Source organism: Jaculus jaculus, chromosome 13, assembly GCF_020740685.1.
Source record: "Jaculus jaculus isolate mJacJac1 chromosome 13, mJacJac1.mat.Y.cur, whole genome shotgun sequence".
Classification (NCBI taxonomy): Eukaryota; Metazoa; Chordata; class Mammalia; order Rodentia; family Dipodidae; genus Jaculus; species Jaculus jaculus.
The window spans coordinates 33,986,411-33,999,094 of NC_059114.1; the positions used below are offsets into that span (position 1 = coordinate 33,986,411).

The 12,684-nt window shown below is 39.2% G+C and overlaps 1 protein-coding gene across 4 annotated transcripts in view; it reads right to left on the reverse strand.

Moving 5' to 3' along the window:
* Arhgef37 (Rho guanine nucleotide exchange factor 37) overlaps positions 1-12,684 on the reverse strand; it is a 102,909-nt gene that overhangs the window by 48,407 nt on the left and 41,818 nt on the right. For all 4 annotated transcript variants that reach the window (XM_045133087.1, XM_045133086.1, XM_045133085.1 and 1 more), the window contains exon 2: positions 6,309-6,505. In XM_045133087.1, coding sequence (XP_044989022.1) covers positions 6,309-6,494 — 186 coding nt within the window. In that variant the 5' untranslated portion in view covers positions 6,495-6,505. The remainder of the gene's footprint in view (positions 1-6,308; positions 6,506-12,684) is intronic.

Below are 12,684 nucleotides of genomic sequence, written 5' to 3' on the forward strand. Positions count from 1 at the left end.
TAAAAATATTTAAACACACACACACACACACACACACACACACACACACACACACACACACACGGCGCGAGACATCTATGTGTATCCAAGGCTTGCAAGCATGCACTGGCTACACAATCAGGTTGGGACAGTGAGAACTGCTGCAGAACAATGTCCAGAGCATGCGCTTTTAGTACATGTCCTAGGATGGTCTCGAACTCATGACCCAATGCTTTATCTCCCCCACCCACTGCTGAGATTACTGGTGAGTACCACCATACCCAGCTTACCGAGCTTCCATGCTCTTACTTTTTTTTTTTTTTTAAATGGTCCAAAGTCTGTGGCTTTATTTCTGGGATTCCTTGAAAGAACTTGATTTGTGGTATTTCATGTAACCTCAGCCCATACTGTTCTCCACACAAGCTATTCTTAGTGTTTCTCCCCAAGTTATCATCTTTGCAAAAAAGGTTTTGTTCTTGACCTTTTCAAAATAATGCAACTAGAAAGGTAGGAGTGGCTTTCCATCTTGGAGTCAATGAGAGAAATTTGAAAAGAGGCCTATTTTAGGCCTTCACCAGGGAATAGTCTCAGAGGTCTAAAACTGCCTTAACTTCTTGCAACCTATGAGAAAACAGTGAAACATGGTGAAGTTTTTATTCCAGGATCAACACATTTTATTCTCTAAATAAATATGTCTTTTTTATTGACAGCTCCCACACTTATATATAATAAACCATGATAATTCTTCTCCTCCCCCACTTTCCCCTTCACAAATCCACACTCCATCATATCCTCTCCCTCTCTCCATTAGTCTCTCTTTAGTTTTGATGTCATCATCTTTTCCTCCTATTCTGAGGGTCTTGTGAAGGTAGTGTTAGGCACTGAAAGGTCATGGATTTCAAGGCCAGTTTCTGTCTCGGACGGCTGCGTTGTAAGCAGTCCTACCCTTCCTTCAGCTCTTACATTCTTTCCACCACCTCTTCCGCAACAGACCCTGAGCCTTGGAAGGTGTAATAAAGATGTTTTAGTGCTAAACATTCCTCCATCATGTCTTTTCAGCACTATGGGGCCTTTTGAGTTATCCCAGTGTTCACTGCCATCTGAAAAGAAAAGCTTCTCTAACCAAAAGTGAAAGTAGCATTAATATATAGATATGAACATTAAGTAAAATGCTTGCAGGGCAGTTTTGTGAGCATAACATATGCATTTAGCCAGACAAGAGCAGGCATTACACTCCTAATGCTCATGACCTCCCCCACCATAGGCTTTTGATTAGGTTTTCAGTACCAGGTATAGATTCCCTGCCATAGAGCCATTCTCTAGTCCAGTTAGAGAGCAGTTGGTTTTCCCCATAACGGATGTGCCACTATTCATGTTCTACTCTTTATAAAATAAACAACATGTTCTATTTAGTGTCTACAGACAAAAGTTTTATTTTCTGAAATAAGAAAGGTCTTTTACCTTCTACATTATCTATGTTGGTATTTAACTCACTCAAGAATTACTAATGGGAGCCGGGCGTGGTGGCGCACGCCTTTAATCCCAGCACTCGGGAGGCAGAGGTAGGAGGATCGCCATGAGTTCGAGGCCACCCTGAGACTCCATAGTGAATTCCAGGTCAGTGTGGGCCAGAGTGAGACCCTACCTTGAAAAACCAAAAAAAAAAAAAAAAAATTACTAATGGGGTAGTCTTCTGGGTAAGAAGGCAGCATAGGAGCCATGTCAAAGCAGACTAGGAGGAGAAATAAGCATAAAAACAGCAAAATACACTCTTCTACCTAAAAGTGAAGTTATATAAGGAATTATCAACCACAGCAGAGAAGCAGAAGAGACTGAGAGCTTCAAGCAGGCAGAATTAGCTCCAGTCCATGTGCCCACCCTCCCGGCACAGAGCCACAGGAGCAGAAGCCAGGAAAACAGATTTTCCACTCACATCAGCCTCCTAGCAAAGTCAAGAAACCCAAAAGAGAATACAGCAGGAAGCAGCTGAGCAAGTGCTGAATGAGAATGCACGTGGGACCAGATGAGTAGCTCTGGTACAGCTCAAGTCACCCTACACGGCCTCCCTTCCCCCAGTAGCCAGTGCTGTGAACCACCAAAGAACTCATCCACCCCCAGCCACCCAGCACCCAGCACAGCTAATCAGAACACCAGATCTAGTCACCCAAGCAGCCTAACAGAATCCACATTGCAACAGAGAGGGAGTGAGGTGGGCATTCAGCATAAGTGAGATTGGAAACCATCCCAAAAGACACCAGGATCTACTTATACAAAGCCAGGTTCACAGGCCTGCATTGGGAGTGTTAATTTCACCTTCCATGTCAGAGCAGTGTTAGATCTGACTGGCATATTCTTGGTTGGCTTTAACATTCTCAAATAAGCTATATTTTGGTGTTGACTATTGTTCCCTTTGTTGTTTCCCGATTTATAGGGCCTTTGTCTTTTTCTTCTGTCATTATTGGGGGCAGATTCTCTCTTGGCCCCAAGCTAACCTGGAACCCATTTCAGAATACAAATCTCAGCCTCCAGGTTAACAGGATTAAGGGTGTGGGGCAACACATTCCTTTAAGGACCTTGACTTTATTAGATTATCTGTTTGTATTAATCCCCACTCTTGTATAAATACTCTATGCTGGTTTTGACTGAATGTGTATATTATTCAGTTAAATTTTAGAATTTGCTACCCAGCCTACTAGAATACTTAATAGCTCACAAGCTCAGCACCTAGGGTCACTCTGCTGTTACTCTGGGAGTAACATAAGAACCACACCTGGCACCTTAACCTCCTACCCTGAAGATTTATAAAGTGGCTTTTACATGTCTAAGAACAGTGCAGATAATTAGAAAACCCAAGCATCTAATTAATTCAAGATGCAAAAACCTCTACGTAGTAATACAAGAAACAAAAAATCAAGACAATACAATCCCACCAAAAATTATCAATCCATCAGAAATGACCTCCAGTGCGACTGATTTAGATGAAATGCCTGATAAATAATTCAAAAGAATGATTAGATCTCTGTTCAAAGAAATCAAAGAAGAAAACAAACACCTGAAGGAATCCCAAGAAAACAAAGAAAACCAACTTAATGAAATAAGTAGGTCAATACAAGACATGAGTAAGAAAATAGAAATGATGAAAAAATACCAATCAGAATTACTATAACTACAAAACAGAGTATAAGTCAAATAGAAAACTCCATAGAAAGTCTCACAAGCAGAATGGATCAAGGTGCTCTCCTCCCTTTAGCAGCCATCACCTGAATGACAGCTGCCAAAATGAAGTTCTATCCCTTGGTGACTTCTGACTGAAGCAAGAACCATAAAAGGAATTTCAATGCACCGTCCCACATCTAGAGGAAGATTACGTCTTTCCCTCTTTCCAAAGAGCTGAGATAGAGGTGCAATGTTTGTTCTATGCCTATCTGAAAGGATGATGAAGTTCAGGTTGTACAAGGACACTGCAATGGTCAGTAGTTTAAGTTTATAGGAAGAATACATCATCTTCACTGAACATGTACAGAGGGAAAAGCTAATGGCACAACTGTCCATGTGGGCATTCACCCCAGCAAGGTTGTTATCACCAGGCTAAAACTGGATAAAGATCACAAGAAAATCCTGGAACAGAAAGCCAAATCTCACCAAGTAGAAAAGAAAAAGGGCAAATACAAGGAAAACCCTTGACAAGGTGAAGGAGTAGAGTCATCTTGTGTACAGCTTTCACTGAGCACTTTGATTAAATCATAATAATAATAAAAGAATGGGTCAAGGAGAGGACCAAATATCTAAACTAGAGGACATGGTAGCAGATCTAATACAGTTCAACAAAGAGAAAGGCAAATTAATAGGAAGGCATGAGTGGGAATTTCAAGACATTCAGGCCACTATGAAGAGATCAAATATAAGAATTCAGGGTATAGTAGAAGGAGAAGAATTTCACTCCACAGTCATAGTAGGTATTTTCAACAAAATCAAGTGATACCAATACAGATACAAGAAGCCTTTAGAACACCAAACAGACAAAAAAAAAAAAAAAAGAAAAGAAAACCACAGGAAAGAACCTTTCCTTGCCATATTGCAATTAAACTACTAAGCACACAAACCAAAGAAAATATATTGAAAGCAGTTAGTTAGAGAGAAAAATCAAGTTACATACAAAGGCAAACCCATCAGGATAACTTAGATTACTCAACACAAACTTTAAAAGCCAGAAGGGCTTGGAGTGATGTATTCCAAGTTCTGAAAGATAACAACTGTCAACCAAAGTTACTCTATCCTGCAAAGCTATCTATCCAAATTGATAAATATAGACATTCCACAACAAAACAGACTAAAGAAATATGTAACCACTAAATCAGCCCTACAGAAAATACTTGAAGGGATCCTTCATACTAAAGAGAAAGAAAAGCACACACATAAAGAAACAGGAAAAAATAAACCACACTCAAATAATAGTCAATACAGCAGAGTAAAAGAAATGCAGGGAGAACTACAAAAGAAGAAAAGTGGAAAGAACAAATACACACTTCTCAATAATAACTCTTAATATCAATGGCCTCAATGCCCAACCAAAAGACACAGGCTGGAAAAGTGGATTAAAAAGCAGAATCCATTGGGTGTGGTGGTACACACCGTTAATCCCAACACTACAGAGGCACAGGTAGGAGGAGTTCAAGGCCACCCTGAGATTACACAGTGAATTCCAGGTCAGCCTGGGCTAGAGTGAGACCCTACCTTGAAAAACAAACACACACACACACACACACACACACACACACACACACACACACGCAGAATCCTTCTATTTGTTGCCTCCAAGAAGCTCACCATAAAAGATGGACACTATCTTAGGGTGAAAGGATAGAAAATGGTATTTCAAGCAAATGGGCCTAGGAAACAAGCAGGGGTTGCCAACCTAATATCTGACAGGATAGACTTCAAACCACCATTAGTGAGGAGGACATTACAATTTTAAACATTTATGATTCCAATTTCATGAGAGTATTAGAGTTAAAAATCACAGATAACACCAAACACAACTGTAGTGGGTGTTAGCAACACACCACTCTCATCAACTAACAGGTCATCCCAACAAAAAATAAACAGAGAGACATCTGGATTAAATGAGTTCATACAACAAATGGACCTAACCAATATGTACAGAACATTTCATCTAAATGCTAAAGAATACACATTCTCTTCAGCAGCACATGGAACATTTTCTAAAAGAGACCATATATTAGGACACAAAGCAAATCTTAACAAATACAGGAAAATTGAAATAATTTCTATACTATATCTGATCACAATAGGATTAAACTACAAATCAACAGCAAGAAAAGCTACAAAGCATACACAAAATCATGGAAACTAAACAATACACTACTAAATGATGAATGTGTCAATGAAGAAATCAAGAAGAAAATCAAAAAATTCATAGACTCAAGTGATAATGAGAACCCAACATACCAAAATTTTTGACACAATGAAGGCAGTCCTAAGAGGGAAATTTATAGCTTTAAGTGCCTACATTAAGAAATTAGAGGACTGAAGAGAGATTACAGACAAATCTCCCTCATGAACATAGAGGCAAAAAATTCTCAACAAAATATTGGCAAACAGAATATAAGAATATATCAGAAATATCCTTCACCCCTGCCAAGTGGGCTTTATCCCAGAGATGCAGAGATGTTGCAATTCAATAAATGTAATATACTACATAAATGGACTGAAGGCCAAAATCACATGATCATCTTAATAGATACAGAAAAGGCATTCAACAAAATCCAACATCCTAAAGAAACTGGGAATAGAAGGAACATAGCTCAATATAGTAATATGAAAAACATAACATGACAAATATAATATGACAAATCTACAGCCAACAGAACACTAGGAAGAGCCTGTATTATTTCTGAAACAAGCAAAAAAAAAAAAATCAGTAAAAAATGAACACTGGAGTAGAAAGCCATGAGAATGGTAATTTCCATGTCAACACTTTGCAAATGAGACAAATGAAATGTAGGTCAGTTTAAGCAATCTGCTCTAAACTAGAAAACAGCCTGTCAAATGGCTCGCTTACTTCTCTGAGCTGATTGCTTCTTTCTCCATTTAGCAGATGAATGTCCTAGACTCAAGCCATTCAAAGCCTTGCTGGAGGTTGCATAGCCAATCAATAAAGTCTTGGGCTTATATCCAAGTTATCAGACTTACACCTGCCATGCTTACTTTCCATCAAGCCTGTCCAGGAATGGATGTGAGTTCTGGAAAGTAGAGAGACCCACATGTGCCTCTGTAAGGACAGACTATCGGTAGCCCCACCTGAGTACCTGCTGGAGCCCACTCCTTATGTCAGAGGCACAGAGTCGGAGCAAGTGCAAGTAGGAGTCCTCGGTGTCGATGAGCTCCCTGATGGCCAGCCTCTGATGGAGCAGCAATTTGTCCTCTGAGCCTCCACCTTCTTGGCTGGGACTCTCCGACCTAGAGGAGGGGTTATCTGTCCCTGGATCAGCCATGTCTTCAGGTTCTGGGAGAAACAAAATCGTCCTAGTTAGCTTCTTGTGGTTCTGGGGGGCTCTATGGCTCACCTCTTTTCTCCACTCCCTCTTCCTAACTGGGCTGGAACCTATAGCCTCACACTTGCTAGGCTAACACTATTTACCATTGAGCCACTTCTACACAGTGGATTTTAGGATTTACTTTACTCTAATAGCATTTACCTCATCTTAATTAATGGCATCCAGTATCCTCTCCACTATTTTCAGGTGGATTAAGTTGAAGCTCAGCTCCTAAGCTAGCTGAGACATCAGCCTGGCTTTGGACTCTTAATGGTAAGATTTATATTTTAGGGACTGGAGACTTGGCTTAGCAGTTAAGGAACTTGCCTGCAATGCCTAACAACCCAGGTTCAATTGCTCATTACCCATGTAAAGCCAGATGCACAAAGTGGTGCATGTACCTGGAGTTCATTTGCAGGGGCTAGAGGCTCTGGTGTACCCAGTCTCTCTGTCTCTCTCTCTCCCCTTGCAAATAAATAATAATAATTTTTTTAAGATTTGTATTTGAAGCCAGGCATGGTGGCACATGCCTTTAATCCCAGCACTCGGGATGCAGAAGTAGGAGGACTGCCATGAGTTCAAGGCCACCCTGAGACTACATAGTGAATTCCAGGTCAGCCTGGGCTACAGTGAGACCCTACCTCGAAAAACCAAAAATATAGATTTGTATTTTAGAACCATAGGCCTAAGTCTCTTAGCTTGTTATAATTGTTGTTGGTTTTAATATACTTGTATTCAAACATTACTTTATCCATTTCACAGACAGTGTAGTAGGGAGAGCAGATCAAGAGTTTTAAGCTGGGAAAGAGTTTGTCCTTATTTGGTAGGTACACATGACTATTTCTTTGTTTGTTTTTAATTTGGGAGCTTTTCCAAGGTAGGGTCTCACTCTAGCCCAGGATGACCTGAAACTTACTCTGTAGTCCTAAACTGGCCTCAAACTCACAGCAATCCTCCTACCTCTGCCTCCTGAGTGCTGGGGGTGTGTATCACCAGGCCCAGTGTGTTTGTTTTTCAGTGTGTTTATTTTTATTTTTTATTATTTTTACAGTTCTGGGGATAGAACCCAGGACATGAACATACTAGATAAGCCCTTTAGCACTGAGCTACATTAATGTCCCAAGAGACTATCTTCCTTCCACTGTCTACATGCTTTCTATATAGGTTAGAATAATTCTGGTTAGAGTTTTACCATGTCCACAACAAACTCATAACATGTTCCCCTGATAATGTAAATTAAGATTTCCAAATATTAGAATTGATCAATTTCTGGAGAGCTTATTAAGCACTTTGTTTTTCTTTTCACAATTTTTATTCACATTTTCCATGATTATAAAAAATATCCTATGGTAATACCCTCCTCTCCCCCCCCCCCACTTTCCCCTTTGAAATTCCATTCAACATCATATTACCTCCCCATCTCAATCATTGTACTTACATACATACAACATCAACCTATTAAGTATCCTCCTCCCTTCCTTTCTCTTTCCTTTATGTCTCCTTTTTAAATTACTGGCCTCTGCTACTAAGTATTTTCATTCTCACGCAGAAGCCCAATCATCTGTAGCTAGGATCCACATATGAGAGAGAACATGTGGTGCTTGGCTTTCTGGGCCTGGGTTACCTCACTGAGTATAATCCTTTCCAGGTTCACCCACTTTTCTGCAAATTTCATAACTTCATTTTTCTTTACTGCTGAGTATAACTCCATCATATAAATGTGCCACATCTTCATTATCCACTCATCAGTTGAGGGACAGCTAGGCTGGTTCCATTTTCCAGCTATTATAAATTGAACAGCAATAAACATGGTTGAGCACGTACTTCTAAGGAAATGAGATGATTCCTTTGGGTATATGCCTAGGAGTGCTATAGCTGGGTCATATGGTAGATCAATCTTCAGCTGTTTTAGGAACCTCTACACTGATTTCCACAATGGCTGGACCAGATTGCATTCCCACCAGCAGTATAAAAGGGTTCTTCTTTTTGCCCCTTCCCCACCAACATTTATCATCATTTGTTTTCATGATGGTGGCCAATCTGACAGGAGTGAGATGGAATCTCAATGTAGTTTTAATCTGCATTTCCCTGATGACTAGTGATGTAGAACATTTTTTTAGATGCTTATATGCCATTCGTATTTCTTCCTTTGAGAATGATCTATTTAGCTCCATAGCCCATTTTTTGATTGGCTTGTTTGGTTCCTTATTATTTAACTTTTTGAGTTCTTTGTAGATCCTAGATATTAATCCTCTATAAGATATATAGCTGGCAAAGATTTTTTCCCATTCTGTAGATTGCCTTTTTGCTTTTTTCACTGTGTCCTTTGCAGTACAAAATCTTTGTAATTTCATGAGGTCCCAGTGATTAATCTGTGGTTTTATTGCCTGAGCAATTGGGGATGTATTCAGAAAGTCTTTGCCAAGACCAGTATGTTGAAGGGTTTCCCATACTTTTTCCTCTAGCTGTTTCAGAGTTTCAGGTCTGATGTTAAGGTCTTTAATCCATTTGGACTTAATTCTTGTGCATGGCGAGAGAGAAGAATCTATTTTCATCCTTCTGCAGATATATATCCAGTTTTCCCAACACCATTTGCTGAAGAGACTGTCTTTTCTCCAATGAGTATTTTTGGCATTTTTATTGAATATCAGGTGGCTATAGCTACTTGGGCTTACATCTGGGTCCTCTATTCTGTTCCACTGATCTACATGTCTGTTTTTGTGCCAGTACCACGCTGTTTTTGTTACTATGGCTCTGCAGTATAGGTTAAAATCAGGTATGGTGATACCACCAGCCTTATTTTTGTTGCTCCGCATTATTTTAGATATTCAAGGTTTTTTGTGATTCCAAATGAAGTTTTGGATTGTATTTTTCTATTTCCATGAAGAATGCTTTTGGAATTTTGATAGGGATTGCATTAAATGTATAGATTGCTTTTGGTAAGACTGCCATTTTCACAATAGATTCTTCCAATCCAGGAACAAGGGATGTTTCTCCACTTTCTAGTGTCTTCTGCAATTTCTCGCTTGAGTGTTTTAAAGCTCTCATTGAGCCGGGCGTGGTGGCTCATGCCTTTAATCCCAGCACTCGGGAGGCAGAGGTAGGAGGATCACCATGAGTTCAAGGCCACCCTGAGACTCCATAGTGAATTCCAGGTCAGCCTGAGCTAGAGTGAGACCCTACCTCGAAAAACCAAAAAAAAAAAAAAAAAAATTAAAGCTCTCATTGTAAAGATCCTTTACTTCCTTGGTTAGGTTTATTCCAAGGTACTTTATTTTTTTTTTGAATGGGAGTAATTCTCTGATTTCATCCTCTGTGTGTTTGTTGTTAGCATATACGAAGGCTACTGATTTCTGTGTATTTATTTTGTATCCTGCTACATGGCTGTAGGTTTTCATCAGCTCTAACAGTTTGCTAGTAGAGTCTTTATGTATAGAATCATGTCATCTGCAAATAATGATAACTTGATCTCTTCCTTTCCAATTTGTATCCCTTTTATATGTGTCTCTTGCCTTATTGCTATGCCTAAGACTTCCAAAACTATATTAAATAAAAGTGGGGACAGTAGACACCCTTGTCTTGTTCCTGATTTTAGTGGAAAAGCTTCCAGTTTTTCCCCATTTAGTAATATGTTGGCTGTAGGCTTGTCATAAATAAGCTTTTACTATATTGAGATATGTTCCTTCTATTCCCAGTCTCTGTAGGACTTTTATCATGAAGGGATGTTGGATTTTGTCAAATGCTTTTTCTGCGTCTAATGAGATGATCATGTGATTTTTGTCCTTCAATCCATTTATATAATGTATTACATTTATAGATTTGCATATATTGAACCATCCCTGCATCTCTGGGATAAAGCCTACTTGGTCAGGGTGAATGATCTTTTTGATATACTCTTGTATTCTACTTGCCAATATTTTCTTGAGAATTTTTGCATCTATGTTCATGAGGGAGATTGGTCTGTAATTTTCTTTTTTGTTCTGTCTTTGCCTGGTTTTGGTATCAGGGTGATGCTGGCATCATAGAAAGAGTTTGGTAGAATTCATTCTTTTTCTATTTACTGGAAAAGTTTAAGAAGCAATGGTGTTAGCTCTTCCTTAAAGGTCTGGTAAAATTCAGCAGTGAATGGATCTGGGCCTGAGCTTTTTTTAGTTGGGAGATTATTGATAACTGTTCAGATCTCCATGTTTGTTATAGGTCTATTTAAGTGATTAATCTCATTTTGATTTAATTTAGGTAGGTCATATAAATCAAGGAAATCATCCATTTCTTTCAGATTTTCATACTTTGTGGAGTATATGCTTTTATAGTATGTCCCTGTGATTTTTTGAATTTCTCTGGAATCTGTTATGATGTTACCTTTTTCATCTCTGATTTTATTAATTTGTGTCTCTTCTCTCTTTCTTTTGGTCAGATTTGCTAAGGGTTTATCAATCTTATTTATCCTTTCTTTTTTTTTTAAGTTACAAGAGTCCTTTTTTTATTTATTTTTTATTTATTTGAGAGCGACAGACACAGAGAGAAAGACAGAGGGAGAGAGAGAGAATGGGCGCGCCAGGGCATCTAGCCTCTGCAAACGAACTCCAGATGCATGCGCCCCTTTGTGCATCTGGCTAACGTGGGACCTGGGGAACCGAGCCTCGAACCGGGGTCCTTAGGCTTCACAGGCAAGCGCATAACCGCTAAGCCATCTCTCCAGCCCCTTTCTAGTTTCTTAATATAGGCACTTAAGGCTATAAATTTACCTCTTAAAACTGCCTTCATTGTGTCCCAGAGATTTTTTTTTTTTTTTTTTTTTTTTTTTTGGTTTTTCGAGGTAGGGTCTCACTCTGGCTCAGGCTGACCTGGAATTCACTATGTAGTCTCAGGGTGGCCTCGAACTCATGGCGATCCTCCTACCTCTGCCTCCCGAGTGCTGGGATTAAAGGTGTGCGCCATCACACCCGGCGAGTCCCAGAGATTTTGATATGTTGTGTTCTCATTATCATTTGACTCTATGAATTTTTTGTTTTCCTTCTCGATTTCTTCATTGACCGATTCATCATTTAGTAGTGTAGTGTGTATTGTTTAGTTTCCATGATTTTGCGTATGCTCTATAGCCTTTCTTGCTACTGATTTGGAGTTTAATTCCATTGTGGTCGGATAGAATGCGAGGAATTATTTCAACTTTCCTGAATTTGTTAAGATTTGCTTTGTGTCCAAATATATGGTCTATTTTAGAGAATATTCCATGTGCTGCTGTAAAGAATGTACATTCTGCAGCCTTTGGATGAAATGTCCTGTTAGGACATTTGTTAGGTCCATTCCTTCTATGACCTCATTTAGTCCAGATGCTTCTCTGTTTATTTTTTTCCCCTGGGATGACCTGTCAATTGATGAGAGTGGGGTGTTAAAGTCACCCACCACCACTGTGTTTGGTGTTATCTGTGACCTTAGTTCTAATAGTGTTTGTTTGATGAATTTGGGAGCCCCCATGTTAGGTGCATATATGTTTAGGATTGTAATGTCCTCCTGTTGGAGTGTGCCCTTAATCAATATAAAGTGACCTTCCTTATCTTTCTTGACTAATGTTGGACTGAAGTCTACCTTGTCAGATATTAGGATAGCAACCCCTGCTTGTTTTCTAGGCCCATTTGCTTGAAACACCATTTTCCAACCTTTCACCCTAAGATAATGTCTATTCTTTGTAGAAAGGTGAGTTTCTTGGAGACAACAAATTGTAGGATCCTGCTTTTTAACCCAGTCTGCAAACCTGTCTCTTTGTTGGGGCATTGCGGCCATTGATATTAAGGGATATGAAAGGTGTGTATTTATGTTTGCTTTTTTTTTTTTTTTTTTGTGGTTCCAGTTCTACCTGTGCTCTCTTCTGTTAACTACTATTTGAGTATTGCTTGTTTTTTCTAGGTTCCTTATATGTGTGCTTTTCCTTTTCTTCAGCATGGAGGATTCTATCAAGTATTTTCTGTAGAGCTGGTTTTGTCTTCAAATACTCCTTTAACCTGCTTTTGTCATGCAATGTCCTTATTTCCCCGTCTATTTGAATGGATAGCTTTGCAGGATAAAGTAGCCTTGGTTGACAGTTGTTATCTTTCAGAACTTGGAATATATCACTCTAAGTCCTTCTGGCTTTAAAAGTTTGTGTTGAATA